The sequence below is a fragment of the Cucurbita pepo genome, chromosome 12 (genome assembly GCF_057944985.1).
Source record: "Cucurbita pepo subsp. pepo isolate OVF chromosome 12, ASM5794498v1, whole genome shotgun sequence".
In the NCBI taxonomy this organism is placed as follows: domain Eukaryota; kingdom Viridiplantae; phylum Streptophyta; class Magnoliopsida; order Cucurbitales; family Cucurbitaceae; genus Cucurbita; species Cucurbita pepo.
Window position 1 is genome coordinate 9,533,046 of NC_141809.1, and position 22,882 is coordinate 9,555,927.

The 22,882-nt window shown below is 34.3% G+C and overlaps 1 protein-coding gene across 2 annotated transcripts in view; it reads left to right on the forward strand.

Annotated features, from left to right (window-relative positions):
• EDD1 (glycine-tRNA ligase) overlaps positions 1 to 15,204 on the forward strand; it is a 33,892-nt gene extending 18,688 nt beyond the window's left edge. For both annotated transcript variants that reach the window (XM_087129025.1, XM_087129026.1), the window contains exons 14-35: positions 161 to 247; positions 674 to 775; positions 5,797 to 5,860; positions 6,523 to 6,578; positions 7,431 to 7,502; positions 8,512 to 8,594; positions 8,931 to 8,979; positions 9,256 to 9,318; positions 9,643 to 9,732; positions 9,805 to 9,891; positions 10,134 to 10,205; positions 10,301 to 10,359; positions 11,053 to 11,146; positions 11,238 to 11,456; positions 12,484 to 12,578; positions 12,672 to 12,762; positions 12,837 to 12,941; positions 14,031 to 14,069; positions 14,157 to 14,246; positions 14,481 to 14,582; positions 14,683 to 14,850; positions 14,955 to 15,204. In XM_087129025.1, the coding sequence (XP_086985151.1) occupies positions 161 to 247; positions 674 to 775; positions 5,797 to 5,860; positions 6,523 to 6,578; positions 7,431 to 7,502; positions 8,512 to 8,594; positions 8,931 to 8,979; positions 9,256 to 9,318; positions 9,643 to 9,732; positions 9,805 to 9,891; positions 10,134 to 10,205; positions 10,301 to 10,359; positions 11,053 to 11,146; positions 11,238 to 11,456; positions 12,484 to 12,578; positions 12,672 to 12,762; positions 12,837 to 12,941; positions 14,031 to 14,069; positions 14,157 to 14,246; positions 14,481 to 14,582; positions 14,683 to 14,850; positions 14,955 to 15,053 (1,986 nt within the window). In that variant the 3' untranslated portion in view covers positions 15,054 to 15,204. The remainder of the gene's footprint in view (positions 1 to 160; positions 248 to 673; positions 776 to 5,796; positions 5,861 to 6,522; positions 6,579 to 7,430; positions 7,503 to 8,511; positions 8,595 to 8,930; positions 8,980 to 9,255; positions 9,319 to 9,642; positions 9,733 to 9,804; positions 9,892 to 10,133; positions 10,206 to 10,300; positions 10,360 to 11,052; positions 11,147 to 11,237; positions 11,457 to 12,483; positions 12,579 to 12,671; positions 12,763 to 12,836; positions 12,942 to 14,030; positions 14,070 to 14,156; positions 14,247 to 14,480; positions 14,583 to 14,682; positions 14,851 to 14,954) is intronic.
• The last annotated feature ends 7,678 nt before the right edge of the window (positions 15,205 to 22,882 follow it).

Below are 22,882 nucleotides of genomic sequence, written 5' to 3' on the forward strand. Positions count from 1 at the left end.
TTTCCTTTTCCTTCTGTAACAGCTTAATTCTCCAGAAAGTATTCGTCCTCTTATTGTTGTGTTCAGGGAAATAACTATCATTACTATAATGTTGCTATTAACAAGCATTATTTTATCTCTCTGCTAGTTGATATTGACTAGGAACGACTTTTTATTGCAGCTCAAAACATATATGTTGCAGTTACTTGAAAAACATAGGCTAAGCCATGGTAATGTGCAAGCTTTTGGCACACCCCGCAGGCTAGTGGTATAGTAACTTCACACCCTTTTAGCATGTTGGCAATGTTTTGACGATCTTTTGTTAATTTTGAGAAGTGATTATCTTGTAGATTTCTTTTGCAACCAGAATTCATTTGGTTGGGTTAAAACAATGTTGGCCCATATCTTGTCTAGGTGCCTAGAAATGAGAAGAGGTCGTAATCTATTTTCCCTATTAAAAGGGATCCAAAATGCTTGTTGAACATACTCTAACCTACCACAGGATGTGGAAGGAAGGATTAGAATTCACTTTAAACAACATCTAGTTAATTTTTTAGTTTGTTGGCGGGTGGGGGTTTACTTTGCCTTTTGGTGTGTTGTTGGTTAGTTTTCTATTTTGGTGAGCTTTTAGTTGGTTTTGCATATCTCATGGTGGTTGCTGTTCATGATCTTTAACGATTTTCAACCTTACCAGGTCACAGTTGAGAGTCTGTGCTCTAAACAAGTAGAGAAAGAGATTGAAGTCAGAGGACCCCCTGTTTCAAAAGCTTTTGACGACCAAGGAAACCCTACAAAGGTGAATGTTTTCCCATCATTTTGATACTTCGAAATGCTTGCTAGAGGAAAAATGAACGATGCATTTTACGTTCAACGAACTTGTAGTTCTACTATTTCAGATTTCAACTGCAATCTTATTGCCATAACAATATAATATTTTTTTTGAGGAGAACGAACGTGCTACCTCTACGTTGTTGAGGTGTGTGGTATGAAAACTTTGCCAAAGATCCAGATTATTTAGGGGAGGGGGGTCTACCATTATCTAGCAAACATTTCAGTGAACCCTATTTGTCATCTCATGTTGAATACCCTTTATTAGAGTAAAGGATGCCAAGATCTTGAGGATTTCGTGAGAAAAAAAAGAACTGTACTCGTGGAACTCTAGTTATACTAACGAAACCACCTATCTCATCAGCATTTTAGTTAACCGCATTTGTCATCATTGAATAAAGGATGTAGTTGACCTCCCTAATTTATAGATATTGTTACCTTGTGTCAAGGGATTTATTTAGATTTATTTTTATCTAGTACCTATGTATTTAGTTAGCTATTTTATATTATAAAAGACACAGGTACTTCTATGAAAAATTAATATGAAAAGAAGAAATGTGAGTATGATAATTATCAGAGTCATTCTATTCTGGGAGGTCTAATTAATCAGTGTGCCTCGTAGCTATCAATCTTCCACCTTATCCAAATTATTCAGAGCCTTCATAGGCACCGATCTTCCACCATAACCAAATTTATTTGGAGCTTCATAGCTATCGATCTTCCTTCGTGACCTAGGTTCTTTTAAATCTTGGAATAGAGGAAGAACAATCTCATGCCAACAACCATTCATATAAGAATGCTATTGTGATTGTCAATGTTTGGTTGTGATATTCATAACTGAAGCAGAAGCTTGAAGCCATTGATGTCGCAGTTTCATGTGTTAAATCCATTTGCACCAGAGGCTTGAGCAACAATTTTGGCACTCAACTGGTTGTGTATTGAGGTTGTAACCCATCAAAGTCGCGAATTTGAGAATCCAGCAGCAACACTAAGGGACGGAATCAGTGGCCCATTTGTGTTCCTACTTGCGATTTCCCTTTTAACTCTTAAAGTCTTGAACTTCCATTTGCGTTAGAGTCAAGCCCCTTTGCAGCATCGAAAGCCCGGACTCTTGTGTTAGGCCCACTTGCAATTTTCATTGAAACAACAAACAAAGCCCAGTCAACAGCAGCAATAATTTGGCTCATTGCGTAACATTGGCAGGAAACCAATGGGTTTGAAACCATAACGCTTTCTATTCTTTAAGGATCATTATTGCATTCCTACCTATTCCATCAATTTTTGAGAATATAGAATTTTCAGGGGAGGCCGAGAATCTAATATACCATACTTCAAGTGGGAAATAGGACTTATTTCTAGCCCTCTTGATTATTTCACCATCATGTCTGAAAAATATCAAGTCGTTCTTTCAATCATCATAAGCACCAAATTTCAAGATTCATATTCGAAGTATTCAATAATATAGAGAACCAAGGGCATTGAGGGAAGAAAAGAAGGGAACATAGCTAGGATCTTCTAGTCTGTCAAGACGGGACTCCAATTTCAGGATGGAAGAGTTAGACGACACCTTAAGAAAGGCAAGTGCACTGCTATAGCTGCACTGATCTCATCCTCAAATACCTTGCCACTGAGGTTTTGGAATTGGTAAAGAATGCAGTTGTGACAGCAAGAAAAATAGGATGATTACAAGTGATGGAGTTTTTCCAAACACCAGTCAGTTCTATTTGAGAAATGAGTATTAAAGAGGCAAACAAAGCCTGTGGAAGAGCTCTAAGAGGATTGAGAACCAGAAAGGCAAACAACCCCGTGGAAGTGTTCCAAGAGGAGTGAGCATGAGAGAAGTAAACAATGCATGTGGAAATGCTCCAAGTGGAGTGAGTATGAGATAGGTAAGCAAGAGGAGTGCGCATGAGAGAGGCAAGCAACGCCCGTGGAAGAGCTCTAAGAGGAATGAGCATGAGAGAGGCAAGTAATGCCCATGGAAGAGCTCCACTAAGGAGTGAGCATTAGAGAGGCAAACAACTCCCGTGGAAGTGCTCTAAGGGTATAGTATGCATGAGTTATGTGCTCTCATTGCTTTAACTAACAGATACTAACAAAAAAACTTCACAACTTATTGCTTTATGAGTTAGTATCCAAGTTGAGAATGAATAATATTTGTCGAAGGATTAGCCTTAAGTTAGAAGATATTTGTGTAATTCATGAGTTAGTATCCAAGCTGAGAATGAAGGATATCTATTACTCAGCTAAAGGTGGATTGTCAAATGATATTGATCTAATCCCATTAAGTTAGAAGTGGTTGACCTCCCTAATTTATCTGGTTGGATTTATTTAGATTTAGTTGCTAGTTTCTGTTTGAATGGAGTTCTTTGTTGGTAGTTCCTTTCTCGTTGGTTTAACATGATTTTTTGAGGTCCATTGAAGTCCACTTTGAATCTAGTTTTTCAATTACTCCTTTTATGGATGATAAAAAAACATTGCTTCAAATGGAAGGTGCTAATCTTTTAGTTGGTCTTGGTCATTTGGGTAAATGATTAAGTATTGGTCATTTCCATTTGAAGATTGAAAGATGAGTAGCAAGCATAACAAACCAGAATTCATCACAGGTTATGGGGTTGGATTAAAATCATGAACTTACCTCTTCATGATTCGAATATGCACTTTCATTGGAGCAGGTAACACTTTGGTGGTTTGATTTGAGTTTCTTCTAAAACTCTAATTCGGTTAGATTGTGGTGCTGCTTATTTTTAAGTTGAGAAGAACCTTTGTGGTTCCATCCCAACTTCAATTTAAATTACTAATCTAATTGATTTCCTTCATCTAAATATCTTATAAAAGCACCTTGGATCTAAAAGACTTTTCAATTTGTTGGACGTTTTTTGTATTAGCTTTGTTGTTGAAGATGAAAAGTTTCCTCAACATAATTGTTCACGGCCGTTTGTTGATTTATTCGTCCATCCACCAGACTTTTTTGCATGCTTCAAAGGAAAACTCACATATCCTTTGTGCATTTCGTGGCCAATGCTTGCACGATTAGCCTCTTTTACTGTAGCGAGGCCTTGAGGGTTCAGATGCCTTTCGTATTGCTCCTACCTTAAAGAGGTACCTATTGAGGCCATTGGGACCCTGTTTAGTGATTCCATTAGGGCGCTTGAGGTCTTCTAAATCCTTAGGAATATTTTATTGCACCTTATCCTCTTTCCTATAATACTTGAAGAAAAGTGCATCATTCTTCATTTTCTCCATTCACTAAGGTTAATCCTTTGAATTCATATAATGTTGAAGAAAACGTATGGAGTCTTTTGGCCCATCTGTTAAGAAACTGTCATTCAAAATTGTTGACAAGAATTTTCTGTAGCAGATCCTTAATGTTTTCACTAAGATTTCATTCTTTTGTCAATGGAATTTCTTTTTGATACTTGTTCGTTCCCTTGAGGTTTGAGTTTAGTGTTTCTCCATCGGTGGTTTGGACCTCAATTTTTCTTTTCTCTTTGGTGGTTTTTCTATTTGGTAGGAGCTTCTTTTAGTTTCCTCAGTTGTTTCTATTCAATTCTTTTTTGCGGCTTTTGTTTAAGATTTTTATGGTTCTTAGGAGTTGTCTTTGGCTTGATTTTGTGAGGGCGACCTTTTGTGTTGTATTTGGTCATTCAAGCTCTTTCCTTCCAAGTTTCACTCTGTATTTGGTCATGGTTCTTTCTTCTGATTGAACGAGGTATTTTTTTTTTTTTTTTTTCCTTTTTTATCCCCTTCGATCATTCCTTATGTCCCATAGGTTTGATCCTGAAGAATCGCCGTCTCCATACAAGCGAGCTTTTTACCCTCAAATTCAAAGATGTGGGTGCAAAATGCTATTGTGCTCTATTGTTGCGTAGCAGAACTCTAACAAGTTTTTTGGGAGTAGCTGTATTTTTTCCGTGGCCATCTTCTTTCATCTGTAATTGTTCATTCCTGCAAGGTTTATAAATTTAAAAAAAAAGTCATTTCTTCAAAAAAAAAAAAAAAAAAAAAAAAGGAAAAAAAAAGAAAAAACCATAAGGATATGGTTGAAAATATATATGAATTTAATGTTTTCCCATGTCCAAAATTTTGTATGACAAATACAGTTAAAATGCTTTCTCATGCAAGTTTTTGCAGAACAAACACTGTCATCTAGGTATGTCGAGCATCTAGATTCCCAGACATTTTGATATGTGATATTGTGAAACTGCAGAACAAACTCCTGTGTTCGTAAAATTTAATCAATCTAAAAAAGTTAAGCTGATGAGTTACGTAAAATTTAATTATTTCAACACTTCTCTTCACTTGTGGGCTTCAAAATTTGTAATATGTGCAACAACGGAAATCAAGTAACGAGGAAGAAAACGTTGTTATTGAGGGTTCGAACACAGGAACTTGTACCATGTTAAATTAGTGATCAACCCCAAAGCTTAAGCTAGTGGGTTACGGTATATTTGATTATTTCAACAAATATATTTACCACTTATTTGTTAATAGTAGATGGTTTTATGACAATTGGTTCATTCCCACTTTGAGGTTAAGTTGAAAATGTTCTAGTTGAATTGCTCTCAACTATTTATTTATTTTTTCTTTTCTTTTTTTAACATTTCATATATATATGTTCGAAAATAAAATCGAGAATTTATATCAATTGTATAGTGAGTTATGTTTTATCTTTTCAAGGTTAGAATATTAACTGCTGTTAATCACTTTTTGATGAAAAAGTTGTTTTTTTGTTAAAAATATTTCCCTTTTTCTCTTCTTTGGTTTGTGGTGTCGGGTTATGTGCCCCTTAAATCTCTCTTGCTCAAGCTTGGGATGATTTTTTTTATCCTTCCCCTTATGCTAATGGGCAAATCAAAGTCCTTAGTTTCAAGTGTTGATGTCTTGAAAAGTAATTTATTGGATTCTACAAGCCTACATCAACTTGATACTTGTTTTTTTACTTAATGAAATATAATATCTTCACTGAGACCAAGTATTTTGTGGTAGGCTGCTGAGGGCTTTTGCCGAAGATACTTCATCTCACGTGAATCATTGTACAGGAAGATCGATGGTAAGTCTCCAAAGTTGAGTACTTAAATCCCAAGTTTTCATTTAAAGTTCAAAATTTAAAATTTCCTTAACTCAATAGGTGTCTGATCAAAAGGCCACTCTACCTCTCTCAATATTCATAAGCACGCAAAATTTATTATTATTTTTTTTTTTTCCAGAGATCAGGGTTCGAGGATAAAAGGTTGTCCATGTAAAGTGAATTAAACTTCAAGTTTATAAAAATATGCAAATAACCTCTATTACACTCCTACAAATAGATTTTATCCATTGACAATAAGAACAGGGGTATTATCTTCTACATTCTTTTAGTTGATCATCGAGTTTGAGTTGGTTATATCTAAGCTTTTAGATAATAGCTTATAAAATACTTTCGAGCTAAACCTTGGGTGGATCATACTCGAAAGGGATATATTCTATAGGTTGTACCTTGTGTCCTAAACAAACTGAATCTTGAATAACTGTTCTCAACGAGCCTTGCTTTTTCCTGTTCTCCTCAAATCTGGGTAAGGATACATAACTTTCTCATGTTTCCACAATGAATGCATTCTTCACGAAACGCTGGAAGTCTATTGGAAAGTCACTCCTCTTTCGTCTCAAGTTCATGATGTCATAATGGTTCCTTAAGAGTTTTTTTTTTTTTTTTTTTTTTTTTTCATATTTCAGGAAAGACAGAGTACGTATATGCTCGTGTAATGGAGTCTTCTCGGCTTGCTTTAGAGGTTGTAATGTTATTTTCCTCTTTCCTCACTTCCTTTTGTATGTAGTATACTTATCTGCATATTTTTTCTTCCAAAAAAGAGAGAACTTTACGTTGATATTTTAAAAAACGTAATTATGACCCTCCCTACAACGTACTTCGAAAAAAAAGTGCTCCGAGAAACAAATCTTGCACTTGCAAAAATGCCTCTCAACTATAATTGATTATATTGGAGGAATAATCAGAAACCAGTCTTGTTTGTGAACACGAAAGTTTGACTTTTAGAATAATTCGATTTTAAAATCAATTAGATTATCTTTGTTTGAGACTACTTTGGTCTGTTGCAAATCAAATACTCTAAATATAAATCTTTAACCACATTAATCCATGGAAATCTTGCTTTACTTTTCAGCTTCATTCCATTCATCCTCCTACGAACCACTATCCAAAACCCATGAACACTTCGAAATGCTATCCTATGACCCATTTTGTTATCTATTTACTTCTGTATTTTCTTTAGTCCTAAACATTTCGTATTTTATGTGAATTATTTATCATTTAGAACTTAGGGGTCCCTAAAAAAACTGCTTTTATTGGGAGTATCAACAGTTTTGTACCCACTAATTCAGGTGATGATGTTTCAGTGAATTTAAAAATGTTAAATGCATGTCCATAGTTAATTTGAGTATGTCAGTAAGTTATGGTTAGTCATCTTAGCCCTTCCAAGTTAGTTTTGTCGAAATCTCAGTGTAGTTGATCCTGATGGTATTGATCATTTCGTAAATACATCGAATATTTGCTTGTTATTTATTGCAACTGAAGTGTTTATAGGCTCTTCTAATTTTACTCTAATATTTATTTTATTTTGTTCCAGATTTTTTCTGACAATTTACCTGCCATTATGGCGAAAATATCATTCCCAAAGTCGATGAGATGGAATTCTCAGGTATGGACACAGAGCATGTTTCAGTTGATATCATGTGGCTCTTGATTTTTAATTCTCTGTTTTCTCTTTTCCATTTGAAGTACCGAGCTGCTGCAGTCCTTTTTTTTTTTCTTTTTTTTTGGTTAAAAAATTAAGTGAAATGTGGCCAGAAATTTATTTTGTGATTTCTCTTCATAATATCTCCATACCTATAACAATGTGCACTTGAGCATGATGAAAGGAAAAGAGATTAAGTTCGTTAATGCTCCCCATATGGTATCCAAAATATGCTACTTAATCATACAATTTTGGATACTAAAATGTTGAAGATTGAAAATAAAGTATGCAATTGGACACTAAAAAGTGGAAGCTTATTGAATCAAGGGCAAAAAGTATCTTTTATCATGAACTGCGAGATCCCACATCAGTTATGGAGGAGAACGAAGTATTCTTTATAAGGGTGTGGAAACCTCTCCCTAGTATATGCGTTTTAAAAACCTTGAGGGGAGCCCGAAAGGGAAAGCCCAAAGAGGACAATATCTGCTAGCGGTGGACTTGGACTGTTACACGAACACTTTAGTACTATTGGGTACGTGCAGTTCCAGCTATTTATTGCAAAGCTAGGTTGAAAGGAACTCTTATATCTTTTTAATTTAAAGATCCAGATTGGAAACACTATGCAGTAAGAATCTTGTGTTTCACTTTTTATAGGAACAAGATACATGGCGAGTTATAGAATTTTTTTGGCATTAGTTTGGTTGGTAAACAAACGAGACAAGTTGCTTTGCCACTGAATTTGAGCAAATATTTGGGGTTGGTAGCCTTTTGAACTAGTTCATATCTGAAACTCCACCAAGATGAATGTTTGGATTCTCTAGGATACTTCATCAGGCCTTTTGAAGTTTCGTCCATCATCATATGTTCATGTTTATGAAAAAGAGATTATTTTCAATTTCTTTAAATATCCTGTACTTCACTTTTTCTTTTTCTTTTTTTGGATATGTCACTGCCCTTTACTGTCGATCTGCAGGTCGTGTTTAGCAGGCCTATTCGCTGGATTCTGGCGCTCCACGGTGATGTAGTTGTTCCATTTTCATATGCTGGTGTTTTAAGGTGATATATGATCTCTCCCTGCATTCCTGCATCCCTGCATCTTTGATGTCTACATGTGAAATGTGAGACATGTGCATGAGAAAATTTATGAGCCTTAGCTCTTTGGTTAAGCTGAGGTTTTTTCTTCACATGTGGGTTCATATTTTAATTTGATATCCATAAAGATCAACATGTGAGCTACCAATATCAATTGGTTTTTTTATCTTCAACGATGGTTGATATCTTGACAAGGTCGTAAGGGCGAACGGGAAATGTGCACTCTCCATTCAGAATTATTGATTTTGCATATTATCTTGTCGTATACCTGCACATTGACATCAAAACTTTTCTATCTAGTGGGAACACTTCCTATGGTCTTCGTAACACTTCTACAGCTATTGTTAAGGTGAGTTGTGTTATTGTAATAACTCAACAATTTGTTATTCCCAGTGGATTTCCCATATTGACAAGGAACAAGCCCTTGACTTAGCCCAAATCAAGTTAACTTTCAGCTCAAATGACTTAAAAGCCCAATCTTGAAGTAATTAAATAATAATATATCTATTAAAAACCCGTCTCGACCAGTGAGTATATATCCTTAAGCTTTTGGGTTGAGTGGTGATTCTATGTAATATTTTCTTGCATTTATAGTATTTGATTATCGCTTTGGATCCTGTCACAGGTAGATAGTGCAGAATCTTTTATGGAGGCAATGAAGGATGCTAAAATTATTCTTGAAGTTGAGGTGGGATTAAGAATTTATGTATGACCTTGAAAGCATTTTTTTAGTTTAAAATTAGCTCAATTACTCTTTCTTCATAAATATGTATTTACATGATCCAAGTGATGAACACAAATTTTTAGTGATTTAAAGATGTCAATGCTTTTTCATTTTTTTTTTAATACAACAATATGCGGGTTGCATGATTCAATTCTTCGACCTTGTGGTCAAGGATACGTGTTTTATGCTAGTTGAACTATGCTCATATTGGCTAAATATGTTTGTGTCTACCCATTGCCTTTTATGTGTGTTTTTTTTAAATAGTTAAATGACTACTTGCTTTCATAGGACCGCAAAAGAAAAATCTTGGACCAGTCTTCCATATTGGCACAAAGCGTCCAAGGGAAAACTGTTATTAATGAGGCCTTGCTTGATGAGGTAATATAGTTGTGATGTTCTTGATTTCATTATTCTAATGATGTTCTTAACTCTTTTAAGAGAACGCGTTAGGTTGTAAATCTTGTCGAGAAACCTGTTTCAATACTTGGAAAGTTCAATGATTCCTTCTTGGAGCTTCCAGAAGATCTTCTAACAATGGTAAGGTTTTAATGTTCTTCCAGAAGATCTTCTGGTATCATAATTTTATGCTATGTTTTATTATATTTCCCGACACGAAACAATGCCTGCTCGTGGAAGTTCACTCTAATTTGGTAACTCCTTTCACAATAAATTTAGATATCTCTCTTGCAGCATACAACCCTTCTCTGTTGTATCTACTATTCTGCTCAGTTTGTGCTGGTTTAGCAGTGGTGCCTCAATTTTTTGTAATTGTCTATCAGGTTATGCAGAAGCATCAGAAATATTTTTCACTTAGAAATGCTAATGGAAAGCTGATGCCATACTTCATTGCTGTGAGAGTCACTTTGTCAATCTGTAGATCTCAATATTGTACCGTCCCCACGTGAAACTCTTGTTAGTTCATATTTGGTTTGGATTTTTCTTTCAGGTAGCAAATGGAGAAATTGATGACAAAGTTGTAAGAAAAGGAAATGAAGCCGTACTAAGGTAGTTTTGTATACATATATTCCTGATTATTTCAGAGTTGTAATTTGGACATGTGCATAATATGTGTCACGACGTGATTTTCGGCTTGATCGTGACTTAGAATCATGAAAATATAGAAGGAAAAATAAAACACGGTAATATTTTTCGCATTTAAAACAAAACATGAATACATTTTATTTATGGATCCAAAATAATGTTTGAATACATTGGGCCTGGTGAACACAACAACTCAAAACATTAACATAGTTGAAAACGGTGTTGTTCTGTATGACTGACCTGCTCTAGATCCGCTCCGAACCTCGACCAACTCCTTAGTTACCTGAAAACATGGAAAACATGGAGTGAATACAAATGCTTAGTAAACTCTTAATTGTGTCACGACGGTTGCTAGGGTCCACACTCTTTCTTATTATGTGAACTTAGGCCCTTAGATTTTGTTTTTTGAGTTTTGAGTTCTTATCATTATCTAGCCCAAAGACCTTGGTTGATTGAAAAACAATCGAATAATATCTTGAAATGTTTGAAGCTATTTTTATCAACGATGAATAAAGTTTATATAATTGTGCTTATTGCTTAAAAACTTATTTCAATAAAATAACTTTATAAGTAAATGATGTCAAACACTCTCTATTCCCCTAGCTCAGTAATTGATGCAGAAATCTAATAGTTAAGGTCTGTTCTTTTCTTTTTCAGAGCTCGCTATGAAGATGCCAAATTTTTCTACGAGACAGATACAAGTAAAAGGTTTTCTCAGTTTAGAAATCAACTGAGTGGTATTCTGTTTCATGTGAGTTTTTATTTTTGCAGTATCATGTATGAGGTTTTGGCTGTATGCATGTTCTTCTACTTCTAATAGCCCATGTTTCTTTTAAAAATAGGAAAAATTAGGATCAATGCTCGACAAGATGACACGTATGGAAGCAACGGTTGTGAAACTAAGCCTTGCGATGGGAATTAGTGAAGATTTGCTTGAAATCGTTCAGGAAGCTGCATCCCTTGCCATGTCAGATCTTGCTACTGCTGTTGTCACAGAATTTACTTCACTTGCAGGAATAATGGCACGACATTATGCTTTGCGTGAAGGTTTTTCAGAGCAGGTACTTTGTGTTATATACTTTGTCTCCCCCATAATTTGTCAGAATACTGCAGGTTCTTGTACTTAGGAGGAGATAGCTTCTGGAAAATGCAGATAGGGGTAGCTGGCAGTGTGAGATCCTACGTTGGTTGGGGTGGAGCACGAAGCATTCTTTATAAGGGTGTGGAAATCTCTACCTAGCAGATGCGTTTTAAAACCCTTGAGGGAAGCCCGAAAGGGAAAGCCCCAAAGAAAACAATATCTGCTAGTAGTGGGCTTGGGCTGTTACAAATGGTATCAGAGCCAGACACCGTGTGCCAACAGGATGTTGGGCCCTAAAAATGGGAGGATTGTGAGATTCCACATCGATTGCAGAGGGAAACGACATTGATTGGAGAGGGGAACGAGTGTCAGTGAGGATACTGGGTCCCGAAGGGGGGTGGACTATGAGGTCCCACATCGGTTGAAGAGATGAACGAAGCATTTTTTGTAACAGTGTGGAAACCTCTCTCTAGCATATGCATTTTAAAAACTTTGAGGGGAAGCCCGAAAGGGAAAGCCCAAAGAGGACAATATCTACTAGTGGTGGGCTTGGGCTGTCACAAATGGTATCAAAACCAGACACCGGGCGATGTGCCAATGAGAGGGTTGAGCCCTGGAGGTGGTGGACACAAGGCGGTGTGCCAGCAAGGACACTGAGCCTCAAAGGGGGGTGGATTGGGGGTCTCACATCGACTGGAGAAGGGAACAAATGTCACCAAGGACGTTGGGCCCCGAAGGGGGGTGGATTGTGAGATCCCACATCGGTTGGGCAGGAGAACAAAGCATTTTTTATAAGGGTGTGGAAACCTCTTCCTACCTAGCAGACGCGTTTTAAAAACCTTGCCTGATTATCTAGTTAGTATTCATATAAAAAATACTGCATGCCTAATTATCTAGTTAGCTAAACAATTAACCACTCTATCTTTGAGTCTAATATTTTGCTTATTATAACTCTTGTCAATTATGATTTTGACCTGGATTCCCTGTTTTTGGTGATGTTTTTCCAGGTAGCAGAAGCCTTGTTTGAGATTACACTTCCCAGATTTTCTGGTGATATTCTTCCAAAGAGTGATGTTGGAATAGTTTTGGCTGTTGCTGACAGGTCAAACTACGCCCAAACTTCATCTAAATTTCCCTTTTTTACTATCTTAGTAATTTATTGCTTTAAGGTTCTCTATTTTTATGTGGTCTGCAGATTAGATAGCCTTGTTGGCTTATTTGCTGTTGGCTGTCAGCCTAGTTCTACAAGTGATCCATTTGGCTTGCGGAGAATTTCTTATGGCCTTGTAAGTTATTTTAAAATATTCAAAGGAGACCACAATTGCAGTTGAATAAGTGAGTTGGTAATGGTTATTTGTAGGTCCAAATATTGGTGGAGAAGGATAAGAATCTTGATCTAGAGCGAGCTCTGAGACTTGCAGCTGATACCCAACCCATTAAAGTTGATAGCAACGTTATTGATAATGTGAGATGCAGTTTTATATTTTAGATCTGTGAAAGTTGGATCAACGTATTCCTTTCATAATGAGAAGAAGAATAAAAGGTTAAATGGTAATATCAAATAAGGGCAATTACCTGTAGCCGTGTTTTTTTGTAGCAGTTATCCCTTGACCAAGCATTTTTATACCAATGCATCTGGGTGGTGTCTTAGCAACAATAATTAGCAACAATAATTATAACAGCCCAACCCCACCATAATTATAACAGCTCAACCCCACCGGTAACAGATATTGTTCTCTTTAAATTTTTCCTTTCGGGCTTCCCCTCAAGGTTTTTAAAACGTGTCTGCTAGGGAGAGGTTTCCACACCCTTATAAAGAATGTTTTGTTTCCTTCTCTAACCGAGGTGGGATCTCACAATCCACCCCCCTTTGGGACCCAACGTCCTCACTGACACTCATTCCCCTCTCCAATCAATGTGGGATCTCACAATCCACCCACTTAGGGGCCCAGCGTCCTCACTGGCACTCGTTCCTCTCTTCAATCGACGTGGGATCTCAAAATCTACCCTCTTTAGGGCCCAACGTCCTCGTTGGCACACCATCTGATGTCCACCCTTCCTCCCCCTCTTCGGGGATCAGCGCCCTCGCTAGCACACCGCCCGATGTTTGGCTCTGATAACATTTGTAAGAGCAAAAGCCCTCCACTAGTAGATATTGTCTTCTTTGAGCTTTCCCTTTCGAGTTTCCCCTCAATGTTTTTAAAACGCATCTGCTAGGGAGAGGTTTCCGCACCCTTATAAAGAATGTTTCGTTCCCCTCTCCAACCGATGTGGGATCTCATAACAATTCTCTTATATCCCTCTTCCCCCTGCCCCGAAGTTATATCCTTTCCTTAATACACTGCCAGGTTTTTTTGTCCAAAAAACGAAAAGAAGAAGTAGCCGTTACTTCTTTCATCATGCTCCTATTGTTACTTGTTTTTCCTATATGTAGAAGTTCTATGTCCAACTTGTACATTTTGTGCTGTACAAATAATATAAATGCTTAAATAATTCATGTAATTCAATAAGCGTCATGAATCATGACCATATTTCTAAAGTTTATCCTTTTCAGGTAAATCTATTTGTTACTCGAAGGCTCGAACAATTTCTGGTAAGTGTAGTCTTCAAACGAAACAATCTCGTATCGATGCATCCTACTAGTAAGAGATAAGTTGTTTCTTTTATGATTCATTTGCAGGTGGATAAGGGTTTGAATTCAGAAATAGTTCGTTCAGTTCTTGCAGAGCGTTCAAATTTTCCATGTCTAGCAGCGAAGACGGCTCATAAAGTATATATTCGTTCATCCATTCTTTGTTATTATATTATTCTTTGAGATCCCACATCAATTGGGGAGGAGAACGAAACATTCTTTATAAAGATGTAGAAACCTCTCCCTAGCAAACGCGTTTTAAAAATCTTGAAGCCGAGCAGGGAAAGCCCAAAGAGGACTATAATCAGTCTTTTTTTTTTCTTTTTCGTGATAATTTTTTTGCTTAAATGGTGTTGTTATGGAATGATTTAGATGAATGCTATGTCGAAAGGCGATCTGTTCCCGAAAATCGTGGAGGCATATGCACGTCCAACAAGAATCATTTCTGGGAAGGATGTTGACAATGCTATGGAGGTACCTGATTACAATTCTCTGTTCATAATGAAAATGTTAAAGTTGTTCTAATTTATCAATCATTCCATGTTTCTCTTTGTACTTGTTATTATCTGTTAAGGTTGATGAGGCTGCCTTTGAATCAAATGAAGAAAGAGGTCTATGGAATACGTTTTTATCAATCAAAAACCAAGTTCATCCAGGCATTGAGGTTGACGAGTTCTTTGAAATATCTTCAAACCTCATACAACCACTTGAAGATTTCTTTGAGCATGTCTTTGTCATGGTGGTATGTTCCCCGTTTGTCGTGTTCAGCATAAATGTTCTGAAATTTTACCAAATAACTCAATTAACATGTTTTTGTTCATAAATCTCGTGTTCATTCGATGACAGGACGATGAAAAGATCCGTAAAAATAGGCTGGCTCTTCTCAAAAAAATTGCAGATCTTCCAAGAGGCATAGCTGATCTTTCACTTTTATCAGGATTTTAACCTCTACAACTTCATAATGCAGCTAACCAATATAGCCATTGGAGGGGGGAACTATTATTATTACAGGCTTGCTTAATGTATCATGTTGAGGACAATTAAGTTTTGTAACATTCATTTTTCCTCTAATCCAAATAAATTTTGAGACCTCTAATCCAATCTTTTGCAATTGATTTAACGTATATAATTATGTTTTGGACCTTGGAATTGTAGTGATTTTACATCCTTGTTACTAAGGAGGTTTTAAGAATTAAATTCATCATTGTTCATGTTCGAATTATCATTACTTGCTAATGAACGTTTGATGGACATGGAGTTCGAATAAAAAACTTGAGCCCGATAATGTAACGATATTACTTTTCTAAAAAAAAGTAAGATGACCGTTGTTACATGTATGTCATAACGCTTATGTACAAAAACAAAAAAAAAAAACAAAAAAAAATTTATTTAAAAAGACTAGTGACACCCTAGGAAAATTTCTTATGAGACATACAAATATATTCATGATATTTCATTCATGTTTATTATACTTGCAATATTGTAGCATTCTTTTAAGGCATAAAAATGTGATCATGTTAGCATAAGAACCATAATCAACATAAAAGGAGTATATACATTACAAAGTTCATTTGAATATCATAATGTAAATAATAACGTGTATGGGGCTACAAAGTATGTGTTATTCATGCGTCAAACAATTTCATCCAACCTAGCTTGTAAACGTTCCAATAAGAAGCAAACTTACTATTTTAGGCTCAACTTGATACTACTAAATTCATTCTAACAGTTCTTAGATTCTTAAGTTGAGTTCAATTGAAATTTAGGTTGATCTATGGTATTCCATTCATTTAAAAAATCAAGCTTAGAATTTATTCATGGAGCATTTAACTTTATGAAATAGTGTTACATATTATTAAATGTCCAAATCACTAGCTATACTAACATTTTTTTTTTTGGCCTTAATTACATTATAAACAAATTCAACATAGTTTGAAATGGTCAAAATAAGTCAACCAAGCTAGCTAAAGTCTACCCGAGCCAAGGAAGTCAATCAAAGATTTTTTTTTCTTTTTAAAAAAATTATAATAATACTATACACATCTTAAAAGAACTTTCTTCCTCAAAAGTATCTTAAAGTTGGACTAACTCAGGGAACTTCTTCTCCATAAGTACTTCCTCCATTCTCATGCTGCCTCCTCTAAGGTTTTGCCGAAGTTACCTTAACGAATGTACTCTCTCTAGTCATAAGGTCTTTGCTTCTCGGGATAAAATCTGTACAAGTCTTTTCTCATAGCTCAGACTTTCGTCTAACTACAAAGGCTCATAGTCTATCACATTGGTATGGACGGTCATGTAGTTATGGAGCATAGATATGTGGAACACGTTATGCATATAGAAAAGGATGATGGTAGAGCCAATCGACACGCTATGATTTGATCCGGTCTAGAATTTTGGAGGGCTCAATGAAGCATGGGTTTAACTTGCCTTTATATCTAAACTTCAAAACTTCTTTCATCAACGCCTTCAAGAATACCTTGCCGCCTTCAAGAATACCTTGCCACCTCCTTCAAACTCTAAGCTTATACATTTTACTTCGAAGTAACTTTTCTGTCTACTTTCGACTGTAAGCATCCTCATCCTAATCTTCGATTTCATTGGTAGCTTAAACCAACTCTAAGTTCTAACAACTCGAGTTCACCCATTTTGTCCTAGTATACTTGGAACTTGCATTGTTCCCTATAAAGAACCGTGAACAAAGTCATGTTAATGATTGCCAAAAAACCCAAGTTTCATATGAGAAATTCAACACATAGGCACGTAGCATGTCTTTTAACATTTGATTTAGACGTTTGATGTAATACCCGAAGGTTGCTTGTAACGATTGGAAATTTAAAAAAATAATAATAATACAACTAATCTCATCTCTCCTCCAAACTCTCACATGACTCTTCTCCTAAAATACTCAACAAACTCTTCACGACCCTCGTAAGAACCAAAACAAAAACAAAAAGAAAGTTTACGATAATGGAAGGAGAGATGTAATTTGAAAATATCAGATTTTACCTTTTCCTTTTTTCATATTTATTTGTTGTCATTAGTTACTTAGAAATCAAATAAGGTATTCTCTAAATTGGGTCGCCATTTGTAGAAAAAGAAAAGAAAATTAGATTCAATTTAAAATGGCTTCGTTTAATTGCATAGCCATTTTTTTTAGAAACAGTTGATTGAGAATGGCAAGTATGGCAAACTGGAGAAAAAAAATGATTGATTCATCCTATTTTTAGGAAAGAAAAGAAAAACAGAATCAACCGGAAGTGAGCCGAAACAACCTTTAGAGCAGCTCTCGGGGAGCTTACGTTAATTAAATTAGGGACTACTTTAGCTAAGGTCAACAAGTAAGTGGCCTTTCTGTAGGATAGACTAAAAATTGTATGAGTTATGATGATGTATGAATTGTGTCGTACGATGTCGTATGTTAGTATGTGATGATGTATGAGTTATGATGATGTATGAGTTGTATCATATGATGTCGTATACTAATATGATGATGTATGAGTTGTATCGTATGATGTCGTATACTAATATGATGATGTATGAGTGTATGACGATGTATGAGTTATGATGATGTATGAGTTACGATGATGTGTGAGCTATGATACTTGATGGTGTGCGTAGTATATATATATATTGATGGATGACATACTTGATATGCTTGATGCACTTTATGGCATGAGTATAATGATTGCATGACGTTTACCTTAATGTGATGATACTTTCCATATTGAGCATGCTATATGATGATGAGTGTCATATTGTATCATGTCGTTAGATCGACATAGGACATAACTCGAAGAGCATGAAAATGATATTAATATAAATTTCTACGAGAATTTGTTACCTAGAGTACCAAAGAGATAAGACTAGAGGGTTGTGTCAAAAGAGACATTATGATGGATTTAAAGGGACCTCATGCATATTGTATGTTCATAAGCATAGGGCTACTTCCCCTAGAGATTATGAGTGTGGACGCGTACCGTATGATGATGAGTGTGAATGCGCACAGATGAAGGTGTTCATGAGGCCTATGACACTATGGGTTCCACTGACCTCCGGACGTCGCTATAGATTAGCTTGACCAGAGGGTCCAGGGGGTATGCGAGAACCCTAGGAATTCACACTCGCATCTGTGAGTCGCGTGTAGGGAAATACTACACATCCAATTTGTCCGAGACTGGAGGCCACCCTTATGATGTTAGAGATAGGTCCCTAAATCATGATTGTATGTGTTTGCATTTGCATGGCCCCTATAGTGGGGCCACTTACTGAGTATTTTTCGAAATACTCAGACCATGTGCCACATCATTTTTCAGGTAAAGGCAAAACGTACCTATACGGAGGACGGCGGCATCGCGAGCAGAGACTGTGGCACGTGCATAGGGTATATTCATATTTAAATTTTTAGGTTTAGGTTAGAATAGGTTGTTATGCATTTCAATGTTTTAAATTATTTTGTATTGCTTTTATTTTCTCTAAATTTCAGTCTTTTGTATTTAACAAGTAATACCATGGTTGTGTTTTTTTAGAAGAAGTTGTTTTAAGACCTATTGTCAATGTGGATCGAATTATTCAAAATAACACATGATTGAAGAATCAAAGGTGATGAGAAAGCTTTGTTCATATCTTCTGACAGGTTGGATGTCATGACTAAAAGATAAGAAAACAACAAAAACAAAAACATGGTAAATGTTAGTCAATAAAAACTAAATTTAGATGGTTGTCTAAATGATCTTGAAATTAAGTATTACAAAATTCATGGAAAGTCTTATGACTAAAGCTATGATAGGAAATAGTTCTTAATTAGCCCTTGAGAGTCATAATGAGAGAAATTTTCGAGATTACTCTATAGAAAAAAAATCTAAATGAAAGTAAATTTGATTTACTATATTTTTGGTGGAGACTAGGTGACACCACATAGATAGTTGATATAATTCTTGAAAAAACTTGATGAGGTAGAATAGATTCTACTGGTTGACACTAGGAAATCAATCTCACAATTACTTTGAATGAACTATTAAAGTTTATATTTTCAAAATTATTTGAAAATATGTTCCGCTCAAATGAAGTACAATTAGTATATGTTAAAACGTTAATACTTACTATACTACGAAATATTGAGATATTCATGATTAGAGAATCAAGAATAAAAAGACAAATTGTTTTCTCCTACCCAATAATACTTATCTTTGGCAGTTAATTTGATTAACATCAAATTGAAAACAATGAAAAGACTAGTAAAACGTAATTCTCTAAATATTAGAGTTAATTACATGATGTGTTTATGGATCTTGCTTTTTATCCAAGATAATCATTGGACTTTTATTGAATAAGGCTACAAGACCAAAGAGAATTTTGGGTTCATGTATTCTAATCGAATGCAAAATTCAAAGAATATTGTTAATATTTTATCAATTTGATGGATAAGTATTCAATATATAAGTATTTGTAAACCTAGTATATTTTTAAAAAAAAAAAGTTCAAGAAAAAAATGGGACTAAAGTTGAAATCCATTTAGGTAAATTTATCCCGACATTATGATCAGATCATAATGAATAGTATAAGAACATTGTGTACTAAAATTAGTTGATAGAAGGTGGAACTCATTTTCAACTCTAAGCATAATACAATTTTGTAAAATTGTGATGTAAGAGGAGAAAACAATGCTATATTAGATAAAGTCACGTATTAAAAAAAATTATACGTTGTTACTCTCGTTGAGATATGCAATAGGGATTGCATAGTGAACATGATTGCCTTCAAAGTTGTCTATGACACAATTTTTTTGGGTTATGAAAATGTAGTAAATTTAGTTTACACCACTTCAATAATTGTAATCAAGCATATGCTGAGATAAATATGTTCAAAATTATGTCTAAATTTAGGCTACTTTAAAGAGAAATAAAATAGTCTTTCATTTAATTCTAAATAGAAAAACATATTTGTATGACAAATGTAATTTTCTAAAAGAGTTCAAATAAAAAACATACAAGGAGGCGAGACATTGTTAATTAAATAGTTCCAAGTGAAGCCATGGATAGTTAACAAAAGTTGTTCACAATTTAAATTCATTTGAGAGTCATCCTAGTCGTTAATTGGATAAGTCTTATTGTAGTGGGAGAGCTATGAGATGACTCAATCCTATTGATATCCAAATGGTCACGTTAGATGACCAAGTTGAAGCTTATTACCCTTAAAATAGTCATGAGAGATGATGATGAAGGATAAATAAGTTAAAGTAAAAAAACATCCAAGAATTTGTTGATGTTGTGGATGAGGTTAAACTCATAGGATATGAATGGATCTATAAAAAGGAAAATTATGTATAGATAAAAAGACGAGATCTTCAAAATAAGACTTAATGGGAGAAAGTAGCTAGAAGTAGATTTTCTCTCGTGTTGTCATTCTAGATTATTATTCTCTAATTCATTTTTAGATATATGAGATATGTTAAATGAATATTTAGAAATTTTTTTTTAAGACATATTAGTATATGAATTTATTATTAAAAATTAAATTTTTTTAAAATTTAATCTATAGATTTGTTAATAGAAGGTTTGATAACCTATAAATGGTAAAAATTGTAATGATCTTGTGAAAAAAATAAAAATTATTAATTCATTAGTGAATTTTTTTTTTTTTTTTATTTTTTTTATTTTAATGTTGATGACATATTACTCTCATAATGTAATCTTTCAATGATGATTACCTACCCAATTTCAAATAAATGATTTGGGATAATTCTATATGTCCTAAAAATAGAGATTTAAAGATAAACGCTAATATTGTCTCATATATATTATACTTGTTCGAATTTATGCCCCTCGTAATTAATTATTTAGTTTTTAACAATAATTTTATTATTTTATTTGTAATTTAATTGTCATCCATTGTATGAAAATCCAAGGTTATTAATGTAATCTTGAATAGTATGTGGTTGACATACAAGAGGATCGTCTTCAAGTAATAACCTAAAGAGTCTATAGTATATGGATAAGGTTGGGTGCTTTATCCTGTTAATACTATTGATATGGCCCACTTTGTAATCGTTGCAAATGATTTAATCCAAATCGTTCATGTGGAGACATGTCAGTGGAGGTATCATATACAATGAGTTTGTATAAGACTGGACCAAGAAATATTTAATCTCTTTACGAATCCGTTAATTGAGAAGATTAATATTTCATATGATGATTATATGCGACTCAATCTTAATCCTGAGTGAGTTATGAACTACGGCCTATGAGGACTTGTCCTTTAATTTACATGGGTGAGAATGGTTCTTTTAGCCGATTCAATATGCCTACCATTTTGGGGACGTGACCAAATAGATGAGTTGTTCTCTTAAGTACTGATTTCGGGAATTTGAAGGGTTGAAATTAATATTTAATATATTAGATATATTAAAGGAAAAATATATTTATTGTATTTCATACCATTAAATATTAAATCAATTAATGTATTTGATACATTAAATAAAAATATATTTAAAATTTGAATGAGATTCAAATTAGTTAAATATATATTATGATATCTTATAATATCTAAATATGATTTGTATAAGGTATAATATCCTAATATATTAAATATACAATATATTATTTGGTAATTATTCTCCAAGAGTCTTAGGATCCTTGGGTTGAGCCAAAGAGACATCAATCTCTCTCACTTTCTCTAGAGAATGAAATTACATCTCTCGAGAATTCTCGAAACTCTTTCTTCTTCTCCCATCCTTTTGGAATTTTCTTTCAAGAGGCTCCCACAAGCCTTAACCTTGTGTTCAAGTCATAGCAAGGAAGATCTTGTGGAATGTCGAAGAATGTTTGCATGGTTGGATTACTTTAAGAAGTCTTGCAAGCTAGGGTTTCTAGAACGTAGAGTTCTTATACTCAAATTTATTGCTTTTGTTTTAATTCTTAATAAATTTCAAAACAGTTCCCAATGCTTCCGCTACGTGGATGAAAAGTTCATTCCCTTCAATACTGACAAAATTGTTGACAAATATTTGATGCAAGACTTCAAAGAATGATAATGATCATTGAAATATGAAGTTAAAGGAATAGTATCCTAAGTAACCTCAAATGTTGAGAGCATGATTAATTATCTTTCTTGAGTGGGAGACAATTAATATTAAATATACATATTATATTAGTTAAACTAATGATATGACCATTAAGTGAAAAATTAAAGTTTTCTCAGAATGTCGATAGATAATGAGAATTTTTTATTTTGTATATGAAGTTCAAGATTTGATCTTTAAGTGATACACTAGTTACATAAATTTAGAGAAATTTATGTTAAGATCAATTTTATCTTCAATTGTGAAGTATGTTATACAAGCGGAATTTTTTTTTTTTTTTTTTTTTTTTTTTTTTTTTTTTTTTGCTTTTAAAGCAACAAAATGACTCGTATGACTATAATAATTTCTTAAACATTTGAAAGGTGTTTCAGATGTGATTTAGTCTGTCACTTTTCATTTTAATGATAATGATACAAAGACTAATATTAAGGACATATTAAAGGATTAATCTATAAAGAATGATATTGAGAGAAAGCATCAGTGGTAGTGACGAAAATGACTTTTAATGATAATTACTTTGATTTATATAAAATGACTTTTAATGATAATTACTTTGATTTAATCAAAAACCGTAAAAATCTGAATTTTTATAAAAAGGAATCATAGTTTAAAAAACTAAATAGAATCATGAGCTCATAAAAGTATCCATTAAATATAGTTAAAAAAAAAAAAAAAACTTGTAGGTAGAATTGGTTGG